At 42.3% G+C, this 18475-nt stretch overlaps 1 protein-coding gene across 1 annotated transcript in view; it reads right to left on the reverse strand.

The window, feature by feature from the left end:
* Positions 1–17762, reverse strand: part of LOC118843339 (serine palmitoyltransferase small subunit A) — a 28163-nt gene extending 10401 nt beyond the window's left edge. The window contains exon 1 of the mRNA XM_036750938.1: positions 17543–17762. Coding sequence (XP_036606833.1) covers positions 17543–17654 — 112 coding nt within the window. The 5' untranslated portion in view covers positions 17655–17762. The remainder of the gene's footprint in view (positions 1–17542) is intronic.
* Between the last annotated feature and the right edge of the window lie 713 nt (positions 17763–18475).

The following is an 18475-nucleotide window of genomic DNA, read 5'->3' on the forward strand; positions in this document are numbered from 1 at the left end:
GACTTGAGCAAGTGGAAGCTAATGAATCTATGAGGCATCAAGAAGTAATAAAACAAAACGTAAAGAATGAAAAAATAGAAAAAAATGTGAAATATCTGATTGGCAAAACAACTGACCTGGAAAATAGATCCAGGAGAGACAATTTGAGAGTTATTGGTCTACCGGAAATCCACGATGAAAAAAGGAGCCTTGACAGTATCTTCGAAGAAATTATCAAAGACAACTGCCCAGAGGTCCTAGAACCAGAGGGCAAAATAGTTATTGAAAGAATTCACCGATCACCCCCTGAAAGAGATCCCAAACTGAAAACACCAAGAAATATTATAGCCAAATTTCAGAGCTATAAACTTAAAGAGAAAATACTGCAAGCAGCCAAAAAGAAGCAATTCAAATATCGTGGAACTACAGTCAGGATCACGCAGGATCTCTCAGCTTCCACATTAAAAGACAGGAGAAATTGGAATATGATATTCTGAAGGGCAAAGGAGCTGGGACTACAACCAAGGATCAACTACCCAGCAAAACTAAGCATAATTTTCCAGGCAAGGCGATGGACATTCAACGAAATAAGGGAATTCCAGACCTTCCTGATGAAAAGGCCAGAACTCAATGGAAAATTTGATCTCCAAATACAAAACTCAAGAGAGTCATAAAAAGGTAACCAGGGGGAAAAACCCCACAAACCTCATTAACCAATAAGCTTAGGTTGTTTACATCTCTATGTGGGATTATATCATCTTATGTATGTTTTTTATGTCTGTATGTATATATATATATGTATATATATATATATACACATATACATATATAAGTCATTCTTGGGAATGGTACAACTATTGTGACAAATGAAAGGGATATACATAGGTTGTGAATGCCTGTATAAATTAACTGATGTAAAGATATAAAATATAAATAAGAGATATAAAGGGAGGGCTATGAGGGAAGTGGTAAGGAGGTTGTAGAAAAGGGTAAATTACACCAAAGGAAGTGGCAAAAAAACATATTATAGTAGAGGGAAAGAAGGGAGGGAGAAGAGCAGTATCTGAGCTCTACTGTCATCTGATCTAGTTCAAGAAGGGAAAAAACATACTCTGATAAGTTTAGAAATCTAACTTGTCCTACGGGAAGTGGGAGGGAAAGGGGGGAAAAAGGGAGGGGGGAGGGCAGAAGGAAGAGGAGAAGTAGCAAGTGGGTAACGGTAAGATAAGGGAGGGGAATAAAGAGGGAGGGTCAACTGAGGAAAGCGGCGGTCAAAAGCAAAACTTTGTTGGGGAGGAGAAGGGGAAAGGGAGAAATAAAAGCATAAACAGGGGGAATCAGGATGGAGAAAAAGACACAGATAGAAATCATAACCCTGAAGGTGCAGGGGATGAACATTCTCACAAAACAGAAGAACTTTATATCCTCATTACGGCACTTAGATGTAGACTACATAGAAAGATTGATTGCATTATGTTGGGATGATGTCCAAAAAAAGGGGGAGTAAGAATGAGGGATCCACTAAAAGAAAGGGGAAGGGAAAGGTCAAATGGAGAAAATTATCTCACATAAAAGAGGCACATAAGGAAGAACTTTAGAGTGGGGGGAAATGGTGATGGGCAATGCTTGAACCTCACTCTCATTGTAATTGGTTTAATGTGGGAAGAATATACATAAACTCAGTTGGGTACAGAAATCTATCTTCCCCAACAGGGCAATAGGAGGGGAAAGAGATAAGAGAAAGAGATGGAATACCAAAAGGGAGGGCAGATTAAGGGAGGCAGTATAAAGAAAGAGAGAAGGAGAAGAGGAGAGGAGGAGAGGGGGAGAGGGAGAGAGGGAGGGAGAGAGGGGGGGGGGAGAGGGAGAGAGAGAGAGAGAGAGAGAGAGAGAGAGAGAAGGATAAACAGAAGAAAATAGGATAGAGGGAAATTCAAAGTTAGTAATCATAACTGAATGCAAATGGGAATGAGTTTACCCATAAAATGGAAGTGGATAGCAGAATAGATTAGAAACTAGAATCCAATGATATGTTGTTTACAAGAGACATACCTGAAACAGAAAGACACACATAGAGATAAAGAGATGGAGCAGAATTTATTTCACTGCTGCTGAAGTAAAAAAGCCTGGGGTAGTAATCGTGATTTCAGACAAAGCAAAAGAAAAAACAGACCTAATTAAAAGAGTTAGGCAGGATTCAATGACCTAAGATAATTCCAAAAGACTCATGATGGAAAATGCTATCCACATCCAGAGAAAGAACTATGGAGTTTGAATGCAGATTGAAGCACACTATTTTCTCCCTTTTTTTGTGTGTGTCTTATTTCTTGTGGTTTTCCCCTTTGGTTCTAATTCTTCTTTACAATATAACTAATATGGAAATATGTTTAATATGGTTGTACATGTATAGCGTATATGAGATTGCCCCGTCTTGGAGAGGGTAAGAAAATTTGGAATTTAAAATCAAGTTGTGGGGGGAGTCTGATTTATGTTGAAGACGGGAGAAAACAGGGTATGTGAGAAAAGAAAGCCTGAGAAGTGTTAAGACCGAGTTCTCAAGGCTCTGGCACAACCTCTGCTCAAAAAAAGGCAGAGTTATCCGAGCAGAAAGACTTAAAGGTAACCGCTCAGGAGAAAAACTTAAAGGTACATGGGAAAAGTTCCTTTGAACTTCTCTGCACTAAAAAAAGTTTCAAGATAAGGAAGGGTTAAATCCTCCCTAAAGTTCAAAAGGGAAACAGCTAGAGAAGTATTTTAACCCTTTTTCTGCCTACATAAAGCAGAAAAAGTTTTTGTGTAATAGGACCCAACCAGAAAAGAAGTGAAAAGTGAAGATGTTTCATTCCTAATTTAATGCTTAAGATAAATTAGAGTTCATTTTACTGCTTGTCACTAAAGTTAATGGAAAAAGGAAAAGAGAGACTGTGATAAAAAGCGGAAGATTAGTAAATTAAAATCTTGAGCAAGCAGCTTAGAGTAAAAGGCTTGATAGCCTGAGTTAAAAAAAAAAAACCCAATAGATGAAGCTATAGAGAGATGGAAGGAATTATGCCCACCCACCCTTTGGACTAGACCTGTGAGTAGGTTATATTGATTGGCAAAAACAAACGTTCAAGTTAAACAGAATTGCTTCATATGTAAATTTTCTCAGATGTGAAGTTTATGTAAATGGTGATAAGATGAAGGTGGAAATACACCCAGCCAGAGTGGTAATTAATTAATTATGATTTTAAAGGTTTAAATACATGACATCTGTTTATGATATTGTTGTATTTCTAAAATTTTGTTACATTTCTTGGTAACAAATTAAGTTCATGTTGCTAGGTAACAACTGTTTGGTTCATCTGTGTTGTTAGAGAAACAATTTCTCTAAATGTTGTTAGATTGACAATTGTACTGTTAAAATAATGAATGGATTAGGAAACTGTTAAGTCATTTCATATGACCATATCTTTTAAAGAAGTTTAATTTAAGAAGTTATAAACCTCCAGGTTTTATAGCAGCAGTACTGGGATCCCTATTTGTACAATAAGTTGGGAAAAGCCTGGAAATGGAAGTTTTACTGAAAGAAAGAGAACAGTGGAGTCAGAAACTAGCTGACCTCTGAACCTGGCTTTTAAAGTCAGTAAGACTAATTTTTAATAATTGGCTTTTAGGATATTCTTCTAAAAATTAAAATCTGATTGTTAGGTCCAGGTAAAAAGCTTTAAAAGAAAAGGTATTTGTCAGAAACTGCTATTATTGTTAAGTTGTGATAACCGAAGACCATGGTGAGTTAGCCTCCCTGGACCTAGCTCCGACCTCCCCTCCTGTTGCCCCCCCTCTCACCTGCCCTTCTTGTGCTGAGTTCCTACTTCATGAGCCAACCGAGTCAGCTTCTGCCAGCCCTGACCCGGACCGCCTTTTTTTCCCTAGTCCCTGGTGTTTGGGCCAAATCTAACCCTCTAGCCGCAGCCTCTCTGGTTTCTATTCATCAGTATCCCATGTCTTCTGAAGCCCACAGTGGCATAGCTCTCTGCTTTTCTCTTCTCCAGTGACCTTCCCCCAGGACTCAAAACTGCTTTTCTAGCCTCCAGACAGATTCGTTCTCTTTCCTCAGTAGCTCTCCATATTTCCCGCCTCAAGGAGGCTGGCATCCTTGTCCTGTGCTGGTCCCCCTGGAACACCCCTCTGCTTCCTGTTACAAAGCCTGGCACTTCTGACTTTCGGCCAGCGCAAGATCTTTTGGGAGCCATCCTTACACCCTCCTCAGCCTCTTGCCACCCACCCACACTGTGTACACTGTCTTGGACCTTAAGGACGCTTTCTTCTCCATTCCTTTGGCTCCTGCAAGCCAGCCCCTTTTCGCTTTTACCTGTGTCAACCCTTCTTCTGGCTTCTCTGGCCAAGGTTGCCTCAGGGTTTCAAAAATTCCCCCACCCTCTTTGATGAAGCCCTCTACTGGAATCTCTTGCCTTTCCGGGAATCTAACCCTTCTTGCTCCCTCATTAAGTATGTTAATGATCTCTAGTTAGCTACATCCACTGAGGATGGTTGCTTTCAAGCTACCCACTTTCTTCTGTCTCTTTTAAATTCCCTCGGCTACCATGCAGATCTGTTGCACCTCTGTTTCCTACCTTGGACACTGCCTTGACGCTGAAAATCACTCTCCCTCAAGCTCGTATCCAGGCCATCCTAAACATTCCTGTTCCTACTACCAAGAAGCAGGTCCGTGAACTGCTGGATCCTTGGGTTTGCTGACCTTGCTAAAATCCCTTCACTCTTCTACTGCTGGGTCTGGCCCTCTAGTCTGGACCCCGGCGGAACAAAACCCCCTTGACCCCCTAAAAAGGGCCCTCGCCTCTGCCCCTGCATTTGCTCTCAATGACATCACTAAGCCCTTTCATCAGCCCCTGCCCTACCCTTTATAATTCTTCTGCCCTTAATCCTGCCACACTCCTTTCCTGACTCTGATTTTTCTGTCTATTTACAAAGAACGGGGCCCCCTCACATCTTCCAGTAGGACAGTCGGAGGCAGGGGGGAATTCCTTGCCTTCCTGGACTCTATTTGGTTCCCCTCTCAAGTTTCTCTTGTCCACTGCCTGGGCCATCAACTCGGCGATTCCCCTGAAGCAATTGGCAACCACGCAGCCGCTGCAGCTGACCGGGCAGCACCCCTCTCGGAAGCCACCCCCCTTCTTCTTGTTTCAGACCCCCTCCCCTCTGCCACCCCTCCTCCCTCCTATTCACCCTTGAATGATTCCTTCACGGCCAAAAGAAAAAAAGGTGGGGGAAGAAGGAATCCAGGTGGTAAGTTTTGGGAGACGGCCAAACTTTTGTTCCTGAGGTCTTGGGGAGGGATTGGGTGGGAAGACTCCATCGGATCACACCCTTTGGGGGGAAAGCTACTCAGGGACAGGTACTACATCCCCCACCTAGACAACATCCTTACCAGCACAGTCACCAGATGCGCATCCTGCGCCCAAGTGAGTGCAAAGCAGGCAGAGACAGCTCCACTGGGGGTGGGGCTGCCGGGGAAGCTGAACCAGGGAAACACTGGGAAATGGATTTTGCTGAAGTCAAACCACCAGCAGCAGGTTTTAAATATCTCTTGGTTTTTGCTAAAGAGACAGCCCCGGTGGTTGTAAAGAAACTCTTGAATGAACTGATTCCCTGTTTTGGCCATCCCCCTAGCATTGGCTCAGATAATGGCCCCAGCTTTGTTGCCAAAGTATCTTAAGGCGTGCCCACGGCCCCAGAGCTCTGGTCAGGTTGAATGAGCAAACCGCACCCTTAAAGAGTTTCTATCTAAACTTGTCCTGGAAACCCAGGAGAACTGGGTCACTCTGTTCCCCCTGGCTCTGCTCCGCAGCCGATGCACCCCTAATAAACTAGGTTTGACCCTTCTGAAATTCTTTTTGGGGAGCCCCCTCCTATTAACATTTCCCTCATTAAGTTCCTACAGGGTCTGCAACATACCCAGTCTCAGCTTCATAAATCTGTCCGGGAAGGCCCGCCTACTCCAACTTCTGACCACCTCCACCGCTTCCAGCCTGGGGACTCTGTCCTAGTCCGAAAACACACAGCCTTTGGTCTCGAGCCTAAGTGGAAGGACCCTTACACTGTCATCCTGACCACCCCATCTGCATTCAAGGTTAAATCCATTTCTGTCTGGCTCCACCACAGCCGTGTGAAAGCAGCTATATCTGCACAATGGAAGGCAGAGCCCCTTGAGAACCCCCTAAAGCTAAGACTGTTCTGATCTCCTTCTTAATCTTCCTATTAACCCCTTCCGTGGTCCCTGTCAATCCCCATGCCCCCAACCTAAGCTCTACTTGGGTAATCACTACAGGGAACAAACAGTCCTGAACTTTCCAAAGTCACGAAGACATACATCTCCCCCTCAATACCCTTTTTTGAGGCCCCACCAGCAGACGCAGGCTACCTGCTCTGTTCTACCTCAGGATGCCCAACCACATGTGACTGCCCTTGTGTCAGGGCCTACAACCTCCCCTCAACTGACCTTAGTGACTCCTTGTGTGTCCCACTGGGCAGCATTAGGAGCTTGAACCAACTCTTGGACCCATTACTCCGTATCCGTATAATCAAGTCCAACCCCTGGCACCCCAAACTCGATCTTATTGTCCTAAATCCTTTCGACCCTGCCTGGAGAGGCCCAGTCTCTCGGGTACTGGGACTCATTATTATCCCTTGGGTGACCATGGGGTTGCTACACGTGGGAGAGATGGTGACCCTGACTGTGACCAAGAAGCTTTTACCAGGTCCCGATCCCACTAGCCCAATAGGGAACCTAGCCATCCCTGCCCCAACACCTATTACTCAGGAACCCCACACCTATCAGGTTTCCTTGCTTGCCCTTTTATCAGCTGTTTATAAGACACTTAACAGCTCTAACCACATAGTGGGCAAAAATTGTTGGATCTGCGTGAAGCCCCAGCCTCCTTACTATGCAGTGGTGGCACTAAATGCCTCCATCACCCCTACCTCCAACACAGACAACTGCGAGTGGAACCAACCCCAACTCACCCTTGGGTATATACAGGGAACAGGCTTTTGCCTTACATCATCTAACACCACTTTATCCAGTTCTCAGTATGGCTCCATTTGCACACAAACAAACTCAGGAGATTCAGTCCTCCAACTCAGACTACTTCCCGGCCCCTCCAGGAGCCTGGTGGGCATGTCACAATGGCCTTACCCAGTGTGTCTCTGCTACTGTGTTCCTCAGACACCAACAACACCCAGAGGGCCCCCTGTGCATCTTGGTGACCATAATTCCCCAGGTTTCCCTCCTCCCAGGTGAGGAAGGCTGGCGCTATTTTTCCCCCAAAGGGCAACTAAGTTACTGTCAAAAGCAAGCAATACCACTCCTCATCCCCATCTTAGTGGGCCTGGGGCTTGTGGGCTCCGCTGCCATTGGGACGGCAGCCCTAGTCAAAGGGGATCTCAACTATAAGGCCTTAAGTGCACAGGTAAACACTGACCTCTCCCACACAGAGCAGTCCATCTCAGTTCTAGAAAAACAAGTGGACTTGTTGGCGGAGGTGGCCCTCCAGGACCGCAGAGGCCTTGACCTTCTTTTTCTCAAGCAGGGTGGCCTATGTGCGGCCCTGGGAGAGGCTTGTTGTTTCTATGCTAACAACTCTGAGGTGGTGCGGGAAAGCCTCAGGTTGGTACACCAAAATATTGCCAATAGACAGAAGGAGCTGGAAAACTCTGAGAACTGGTACCAGACCGTGTTCCGTACATCCACTTGGCGAACTACCCTGGTGACAACCCTGGCTGGCCCCCTCCTCCTCTTCATTATAGCTCTGGTTGTGGGCCCTTGCCTCATTAATCATTTTCTGCAATTTGTTAAGTCCCTCATAAACTCTGTTAAACTACTATTGATTAGGGATCTCCATTACCTATTTGCAAATCCCAGTCCCCCTGATTCTTGTGACAGATCCCCTGAGAATGTGTCAAAGAATTGACACACCTTTGAAAAGAAAGTGGGGAATGTTATACCCTGCTCCCCGCTCCAGTTTCTCCATCTTCCCCAGCTTACCCCACTGTTTGTACTCCCATCTCCACAGACCCCACTGTTTGTGTCCCCATCTCCACGGAAATCTAATTGTGTTCTTTCCCTTTAAATACTCTTTCTCTTCCTTTACTCAGGGCTGTTGGATTTGAGTAATTACTCCGAACAGTCAAGCGCTTCAATAAATCCACATCTAAATTTACATCTGGCTCTCGCTCGCTTTTTTTCAGCACAACATGATCAAAAAAAGAATCTAGACATCATCTTTCAAGAAATATCAACGAAGGAGGAGGAGCCAAGATAGCGGCTGGAAAGCAGAGACTTGTGTGAGCTCCCACCCAGGTCCCTCCAAAAACCTATAAAAAAATGGCTCTGAACAAATTCTAGAACTGCAGAACCCACAAAATAGCAGAGGGAAGCAGGGATCCAGCCCAGGACAGCCTGGATGGTTGCTGCATGAGGTCTATCCTGCGCAGAGCACAGGGGAGCAGAGCTCAGCGTGGGTGGCGGCAGGACCAACCAGACCAGGAGCCAGGTGGAACAAGCCCTAGTGCCCTAAATCAGTGAGCTGTGGCAGTCACTAGACTTCTCAACCCACAAACACCAAAGACAACAGAGAAGGTTAATGGGAAAAGCTGCTGGGACAGAGTGGAAAGAGTTCATGGTTCGGCCACTGCCCCGGGGCAGCAGAGGTGGTGCAGCTACAGAACTACAGGTGCAGTTACTTACCGCCCCAGGCCCACCTGGTGGGAGGAATTAAGTGGCTGATCAGAGCAGGAGTGCAGAGCCTGCTGAAGATTTGTGTCAGGTCCAGGTTGGCGGTTTTTGGGGAAGGAGGAGTGCTGGTGGGGCAGAGCTGGCTGTATAGAAAGAGCTCTGAAATCAACAATGCATCCCCTCAAGCTTGGAACAAAGTACTGTTTGCTCTACAAGCAGTCATACCCTGCTGAAAAACTCAAGGGTCAAGTAAGTTGGCTGGGAACATGGCCAGGCAGCGAAAATGCACTCAGATTCAGTCTCAGACTTTGGAATCTTTCTTTGGTGACAAAGAAGACCAAAACATACAGCCAGAAGAAGTCAACAAAGTCAAAGAGCCTACACCAAAAGCCTCCAAGAAAAACATGAATTGGTCTCAGGCCATGGAAGAGCTCAAAAAGGATTTGGAAAAGCAAGTTAGAGAAGTAGAGCAAAAATTGGAAAAGAGAAATGAGAATGATGCAAGAAAATCATGAAAAACAAGTCAATGACTTGCTAAAGGAGACCCCAAAAAATACTGAAGAAAACAACACCTTAAAAATAGACTAATTCAAATGGCAATAGAGCTCCAAAAAGCCAATGAGGAGAATGCCTTGAAAGGCAGAATTAGCCAAATGGAAAAGGAGGTCCATAAGACCACTGAAGAAAACACTACCTTAAAAATTAGATTGGAGCAAGTGGAAGCTAGTGACTTCATGAGAAATCAAGATATTATAAAACAGAACCAAAGGAATGAGAAAGTGGAAGACAACGTGAAATATGTCATTGGAAAAACCACTGACCTGGAAAATAGATCCAGGAGAGATCATTTCAAAATTGTTGGACTCCCTGAAAGCCATGATCAAAAAAGGAGCCTAGATATCATCTTTCAAAAAATTACCAAGGAGAACTGCCCTGACAGAGGGTAAAATAGAAATTGAAAGAATCCACTGATCGCCTCCTCAAAAAGATCCCAAAAATAAAACTCCTAGGAATATTGTTGCCAAATTCCAGAGCTCCCAGGTCAAGGAGAAAATACTGCAAGCAGCCAAAAAGAAACAATTTCAACACTGTGGAAAAATAATCAGGATAACACAGGATCTAGCAGCTTCCACATTAAGGGACTGAAGGCCTTGGAACATGATATTCCAGAGGTCAATGGAGCTAGGATTAAAACCAAGAATCACCTACCCAGCAAAACTGAGTACCATGCTCCAAGGCAAAATATGGACTTTCAATAAAATAGAGGACTTTCAAGCTTTCTCAGTGAAAACACCATAGCTGAATAGAAAATTTGACTTTCAAACAAAAGAATCAAGAGAAGCATGAAAAGGTAAACAAGAAAGAGAAATCATAAGGGACTTACTGAAGTTGAACTATTCTGTTTACATTCCTACATGGAAAGATGATGTGTATGATTCATGAGACCTCAGTATCATAGCAGCTGAAAGGAATATGCATATGTATATGTGTATGTATATATGTACATATGTGTGTCTATGTATGTATATAGGTAGGTATATATATCTATATATATATATATATATATATATATATGTATATAAGCAGAGCGCACAGGGCGCGTTGAATATGAAGGAATGATATCTAAAAAAATAAAATCAAATTAAGGGATAAGAGAGGAATATATTGAGAGAGGGAGAAAGGGAGAGATAGAATGGGGTAAATTATCTCGCATAAATGTGGCAAGAAAAAGTGGTTCTGTAGCAAGGGAAGAGGGGGCAGGTGAGGAGGAATGAGGAAATCTTGCTCTCATCGGATTTGACTTGAGGAGGGAATACCATACACACTCAATTGGGTATCTTACCCCACAAGAAAGAAGGAGGAAGAAGATAAAAAAGGGGGGATGATAGAAGGTGTAACCAGAATGGCCTTTGTTTTCTTTGGGTGGCTCAGTTTACCTCATTGGGCCTTGCTGGGCTTGCTGCTCCTCTTCCAGGGCAGGAAGCCCACAGACCATGCCAAGAAGCAGAGAACTTCCTGTGTGATGAGTCATGGGGCTGGCTGAGGGGAGGTGTTAACTCCAGAGCCATGCCTTATTCGGTGCTAACCTAGTCTATGCTGGGGGAGGGGCCAACTCAAGAACCAATCGGCCCTGGTCATTCAGGCGGCGAATGATGATGTCAAAAACTCTACAAGAGGGGAGAGCACAGCTTGAAGAGCCCTCTTTCCTTTTCCGGTTGGTGCAGGAACAGTGGCAAGTGTGACTCTGGGCCAGCCCTTGCTCTTGGGCCGAGCCCAGATGTTGGTAACTATGAATTGTATTGGGTCTGTCTGTTGATATTTGTAATTTGTTTGTATTTTCGTTTTGAAGTTCAGGGTGCTGGTTTCGTTTTCCCCCAAACTAAATGAATGTTCTGAACTTCAGGGTGCTGGCTGTTTGTTCCCCTGAACTAGCTGACTGTAATCTGTATTTGGCCTGTCTGTTGATGCTTGCCTGTATGCTCCCCTGAACTAACTGAATGCTGGTGTTTATTTCCCTGAACTAAATGAATGTTGTCTGTATGCTAACTGAATGCTGGATTAAAGTAAGCTGCTCAACCCCTTCACCGTGCTTTCCTTGTTTAAGCAGATAAAAAGAACCTGTGCTTTCCCGGCATCCCGGCATCCTGGCAGCCTCCTGGGTGCTGGCTGTGTGTGGGGGGGGGATCTTACGCCCCCACAGAAGCTGCTAGCTGGGTTGTTAAAACAGAAGGGAGGGCACACAGGGAGGGGTTAATCAAAAACAAACACTTTTAAAAAGGGCAGTCAAGGGAGAAAATTCAATAAAGGGGGATAGGTTAGGAAGGAGCAAAACATAGTTAATCTTTCACAACATGAGTATTGTGGAAGGGTTTTACATAATGATACACATGAGGCCTATGTTGAATTGCTTACCTTCTTAGGGAGGGTGGGTGGGGAGGGAAGAGGGGAGAGAATTTGGAACTCAAAGTTTTAAAAACAGACGTTCAAAAACAACAACAAAAAAGTTTTTGCATGCAACTAGGAAATAAGATAAATAGGCAATGGGGCGTAGAGATTTATCTTGCCCTACAAGAGAAGAAGGGAAAGGGGGATGGGAGGGCTGACTGGGGAATGGCACAATCAGAATACATGCTATCCTGGAGTTGGGGGGGAGGGTAGAAATGGGAAGAAAATTTGTAATTCAAAATCTTGTGGAAATCAATGCTGAAAACTAAAAATATTAAATAATAATAAAAAACAAAAAAATCTTACAGAGGTATATGTTGAAAACTAAAAATAAACACTTTAAAAAAAGAGATAAGCTGGGAAACTACATTTTGCTAAAGGGCACCACAGACAATGAATATAAATTTTTTTTTTTAGTGTTTCCCCTGTGAGAAACAAAAGAAGGAATTATTTACACAGGATTAACACTACTCCCACCTTTGCAGGAGTGATAACAGGATATAAGTCAGAGGTGACTGGTTTTAATTGGAGCTGTGACCTAGCAGAACCAGGCTTCTGATCAAGTAAAAGGTCAGAAGCTTGTAGTCATGCTTAATGAGCTGTTTAACATTATCCAATACACCCCCAGGGCAGAGCAAGCTAATTTAAATGCACATGCAATGCATGACACAGGAGAGGGAACAGGTCTAGAAGAACATGGAGCCGCAGCCACCCAATGGTGATGGGGGAAATTTGAATCGGAAACAGGAAATAAATAGCCTTGCATTTGAGAAAGTGTGTTCCTTTAGGGAGTTACCAATTCAATGAATGTAAAATAAAATAAGAGCTTTCCTAGCTTCACAACAAGTATTGTTCTTTCTAGAGCATGTACATCTCTCACATCCGATCAAGGCCTTTTTTTCCCTCTCAAATATATATGGAACTGAGTCCTTACAAAAATAAGAACTATTTCCCAATTACAACTGACAAATTACCAAAGGATATGAATAGTCAGTTTTCAGAAGAAGAAATCAAAGCTATCTATAATCTTGAAAAAATACTTTAAATTACTATTGATTAGAGAAATGCAAAATATAACTCTGTGGTACCACTTCATACCTATCGAAAATGACAAAAGCTGGACCAGATGAGGGAAAATAGTACACTAATGAACTGTTGGTGAAGTTGTGAACTGGTCCCACCATTCTGGAGATCAATTTGGAAGTATGTCTAAAGGGCTATTAAACTGCGCATACCCTCTGACCCGCAATACTATTCTTAGGTCTGTACTCCAAAGAGATCAAAGAAAAAAGAAAAGGACCTATTTATACAAAAAAATTCACTTAGAGGAACAAAAGGTCAACCAACTCAAGAAATAATAGAAAAGAGTGAGATGGAAGAGGGGCCTAGCAACACCATAATTTCAAAATTTACTACAAACCAGCAGTAGTGAAACAATTTGCTACTAGTTTAAAAAACAGAAAGGTTGACTAATGTAACAGATTCAGTGTAACATACAGAAGCTAATGAACAGTAAGTGATAAACCAACCTAAAGACCCTGATTACTCTGGACAAAAGCTGCTGGAGAAACTGAAAAGTTCACACTACATACCAAGATAAGCTCCAAATGGACACATAACCTAGACATAAAGGGTGCTATCATAAACAAATTAGAGGAGCAAGGAAGAATCATCTTTCAGATCTATGGAGAAGTATTTCATGACCAAACAAGGGATAAAGAGGATCACAGAAAATAAAGTGGACAATTTTGATTACATAAAATTAAAAAGGTTTTGCACAAACAAAACCAATCCAGATAAAATTAGAAAGGAAACAGGAAAACTAGATGTCATCCTTGACTTTCAGCTTCTAACATCACCACTGCCAATCAATCAGTTGCCAAGTCCTGTCAAAAATCTTTCCTATAATCTCTCTAAATTCCTCAACCACTATGATTACAGGCTCTAAATCACTTCACATCTGGACTAATCTAATAGCTTTGTAAATGACATCCCTGCTTCCCAACTCTAGTTCACCGTCCACTCAGCAGCCAAGTGGTTTTCCTACAGCAGTGATCTAACTTTCTCCCAATAAATTCCAATGACTCCCTGTTACCTACAGGATCACATATAAAATTCTGTTTGGCCTTTAAAGCCTTTCATAACCTGGCCCCCTTCTACCTTTCCAGTCTTCTTACACCTACTTTCCCCCATATTCTCTGCTGGAGTGGTTTCAGTAGTGCTGTTGTGGCTGCCCTACCTCTGCTGGAGCAGAAGCCAGTGCACTGAGGATTGGAGCTAGCCTGCCTGTATAGTTTTTTTTTTATTTTTTTTTGTCTGTATTTTGCAACGTGGGTAAGACGGAAATGTTTTGCAGAACTTCACATGTAAAATTAATATCATATTGCTTGCCTTCGCAATGGGTAGGGGAGGGAGAGAATTTGGAACTCAAAATTTTCAAAAATGAATGTTAAAATTTTTTTTACATGTAATTGGGAAATATTTAAGAAAATATATATTTTTTAAAAGAAACCTTTTCTGATTCCCCCTTAATGCTAGTGCCTTCTAAGACTATATCCAGTTTAGCCTGTAAATTGTTTGGCTATATTATTCCTACGAGTTTTCATTTTGAAATCTCTTTCAGGAGGTGATTGGTGGATTCTCTCCATTTCTATTTTATCCTCTGGATCTAAGGTATCGGTACCGTTTTCCTCGATAATTTCTTGAAAAATGATGTCTAGGATCTTCAATTTTTTTTAAATCATGGCCTTCCATTTTATACATAACTGTTTGTATGTGCTTACATACAAAGTCTCCTCCTTTAGACTGTGAAATCTTTGAGGGCAAGGACTGTTCTTTCCTTTCTTTGTACCCCAATGCTTTGCACAACTGCTTCTTGATTCAATTAATTTAAATTAATCTCCAAATGAAAAAAGGTCTAAGACTAGGAAGTTTTCTAAAGAAGCAATCTAACCTATCAACAGTTATATGAAAAAATGCTCCACATCACCAGAGAACTGCCAATTAAAGCAATTCTGAGCATCTACCTCACATCCATCAGAGTGGTAAAACTGACTAAAAAAGAAAACAGCAAATATTGCAGATGCTGTAGGGAAACAAGTTATCAACTTAGCTATTCTCAGCAATACAACAATTCAAGATAATCCTAAAAGGACTCGTGATGAAAAATGCTATCCACCTCAGGGAGAAAGAACTGATGGAGTCTGAATACAGACCAAAGCATACTATTTTTCTTTTTTTTTTTTGACTTGAGTTTTCTTCTATAAAATGAATAACTTGGAAATATGTTTTACATGCTTGCACATGTATAACAACCTGTATCAGACTGCTTACTATCTTGGGGAAGGGGCAGGGGAGGGAGGGAGGAACTAAATTTGGAACTAAAAAAAAAAAAAAGGATGTTAAAAGTGCTTTTACAGGTAGTTTGAGGAAAAAAAAATTTTATTTAAAACAAAAAAAGAAAAGATTATGCCTAACAACCCTTCTGGCTACTTGGATTTTAGACACCAATTTTCAGAATTAACCCTTTAGCAGCTTCCTAGGGGATTCGTGATCCAAGAGTTGACAGAGGTGCTGGCAATGCAAGGTACTCCCACCCCTGCTCATTCTCTTATCTTATAGCCCAAGCCTCCCCACTGTTGCAGTTTTAGGCATAGATTTTGGCTATTTTACGATATAGCACAGCAGAAAACGGAAGAGAAGGGTGGAAAAGAGACCCTAGTTCAGTCTTCTCAAAGCACCCCTCTCAGCATTATCCTGGGGAACCCCTCCTTCAAAGCCAGTTGATGGTGGGCCAGCTTATGAAGAAAATCAGTTGCAGGTAGGAGTGTTGAGTCCACAAGGGTCAGGTAAAGGTAGAGAATAGCTTCAACTGCAGTGGCCACTCCTGTCTCTCTACAGCAACAAAGCAACAAGTCACCCTTACTCCTTGACAACCTAGACATTATCCGATCCTAGGGATATAATAGGATTGTCAAGTTTGGGAAAAACTAGTAGTATAGTTTATGTGGCAAGTAATGTTTGTGAAGAAAAGTAATTAAAAAATACTGAAAAAGTAAGGGTCACTTGATTGTAAAGAACTATAAATGCCAAAGCAAGGAGTTTTCATTTTTTCCTCTAAGAAATTTTTTGAGATTTGTGAACAGAGCAGGGATAAGGTTTGACCTGTGCTTTAAGGTTATTTTGGAAGTTGTGAGAAGGATAGATTAGAAGGGATACAGTGGAAGCAGAAACATCAATTAGGAACCTATTATCTAGTAGGTCTCAAAGTGCCAATATAGTTTTGAAGTCATTGAAATTACTTCTTTTCAAAAACTCTGTAGTTAGAAAAACCCATTATAAATTCAGTGATGAAATTCATGTTTGCAGCAGTGCCTGAACACAGAATAGGCTAGAGGAACAAATTATTTAGTTGGAATTAAAAGAATAACTACACCAAAGCATCTTTCAAATTAGACATGCAATTATTCATGCCCAGGAAATGGTGTTGGGGCGTATATAACCAAAAAAATTGCTTGTTTGAATTTCAAAGTAACAATAAGTTTCTGAAACCTCAAAATACTTCATATTTACATGTGTGTATATATACATGTAGGTACACACATACTATATATATATATATATGTATTTTAAATCAACCTACAATAATATCATGTAACTCACAAAGAACTTGAAACCCAACCCAAGAGTGTAAATAGTTTTCTTATCTTTCACATCCAAGTTAAGAGACTGATAGCATTACTTTTCAAACTATTATCAGCAAAGCACCAAACTTGGCCTATCCCTGAAAATTTCTCAAAAGATAACTAAAAGGACTTAGGAGTTCAGGGTATTGAGAGGGTAAACAGAAAGGCCTAAAAATAAGTTAGTAACACTCTCTAAGACTGATGTGACATCAATAGATTTTCTTCTTTACCATTCTATTAATCCCATTAGCATGTAATTATAAATGAATTTAGATAAATAATTTATATACGGTAGTAATAAAATTACTTCAATACTCTTCTATCATGTTTCATATGTTCCTTTTAAAAACTAAGCCACTCCCAGAAAACCATATTGAAAACAACAATGGTATACAGAAACGAATGCCATCTATTTGCCACTAAGGCAGGACACAAAATAATTACATAGGGTGGTCAAGGAAATAAATGCCATCATCTGGAATAATCTTTCCTCTGGAAAATCGACACAATTGTCCACTTCGGTAAGACCTTTAAGGCATTATTAATTGCTAATTCTAATGCAAATACAGCTAAAAATTCCTTTCCAAACCATGTACATAAAATCTGGAATTTATAACTGATCCATCACAAAGATAAATCTAAACTGTTTCCCTTGGTCCAAATAGTCTGAAACTTGGAAAAAGGCAGATATAATGGACTTAAATGGTGTTGCACTACAAGACGAACACACACATAGGCGGAAAGCAGGATACCTTCAACCCAACTGCACGAATCTAAGCTCTCCACAGCTTCTTCAGCATGCATCTTCACTAGCCTGGAGACTTTTTCTCAAAGGTCACTGTCACCTCGTTCCCCTCCTCCCCTCCCCAATCTCAGCTGCATCCAGCACTGGGATGCACGCAAGCGCTGACACGTACCTCACCTCCCTCCCCCCCCCCCCACTCCGGCTCCTTCCCCAGGTAACCATCAATCTTTTCCACGCCCCTACAGGCCTACACTTGCCGTCTAGTCTAGATTTCTCTCCACAATTCTACCTCAGACCATCGGCAGTGCTCGCCGCCACTCGGCACCGGAAGTCTGGCCTCTTTAGGACCCATTACCTCCCTACCTCCCTCCCCGAATCTGGCTCTTTCTCCGCGCCCACCCACCCCCAAATCCCTCATCGCCCACCCCCGCAGCCAATCGAGCAGGATACTGAAGACAGTCCTCTCCCAGGGTTCCAGCATATAGAGCGCGGTGACGAGCAGATACTGGTAATAGAACCAAGACATCTGCTGCCAAGCTCTTCCGAGCGTTATGCCGGCCATCGGAGCCTTTACCGAGAAATCTGTCTTCCTCCAGGTGCCTCCTTCTTGGTCTATACGCCCACTCCCGCCAGCTAAGCGTGCTCTCAGTCCCTTTAGCCTACCGAAACATTACGTCACCCCGCACGCTCAGCTCCGTGTGCGAGCTGACGTCAGCCTCCCGTTCCTCGGGGCTCTTGATTGGCTGGACGGCTTGCGGTGGTTGGATAGCACCGCTTGCCCTTGCGCCAGTACTAAAGCTTCTGTAACCCCACTGTCTGGATTCCAAACTTCCCTCTCGCTGCGTTATCCCTGATTGTGCAGCGGCTGGAAGGGCGTCGCAGGGAGGACTCGGCCTTAAAATAGATGTGAATAAGAATGACCTAAACCACGGCTTCTTAAAATTTTTTCACTCTCTACCCCTTTTAGCCCGAGACATTTTTGCCCGACCCCAGGTATATAAAAAAAAGTATACGAATCAAACATTTACTGATAATAAATCATAAAGAAATTTATTTTAAAACAATTCTTTGGTATACATATAATTTTAGTATTTATTAAAGAAGAAAGCAAATCTGCATACTACTAAGAGGGATAAGACTGTTTATTTTTACATAAAGAATTAAACCTTGACGGAATATTTGATACTGCAGGACTTAGAGCATCTTCAACGTTTTTCACAGTTGATCAATTATTTATAATGCTCAATACGGATTACGGCACTTTGCATAAAAACGCAGAAGTATATTTAGGGCCATTTCAGAATTGTTGGAAATTCTGTCTTAATCTCAAGCCAAAATTCACTTGACGATTTTTTAAAGAAACTCAAGTTTTAAACCTGCGTC

The sequence above is a fragment of the Trichosurus vulpecula genome, chromosome 3 (assembly GCF_011100635.1).
Source record: "Trichosurus vulpecula isolate mTriVul1 chromosome 3, mTriVul1.pri, whole genome shotgun sequence".
In the NCBI taxonomy this organism is placed as follows: Eukaryota; Metazoa; Chordata; class Mammalia; order Diprotodontia; family Phalangeridae; genus Trichosurus; species Trichosurus vulpecula.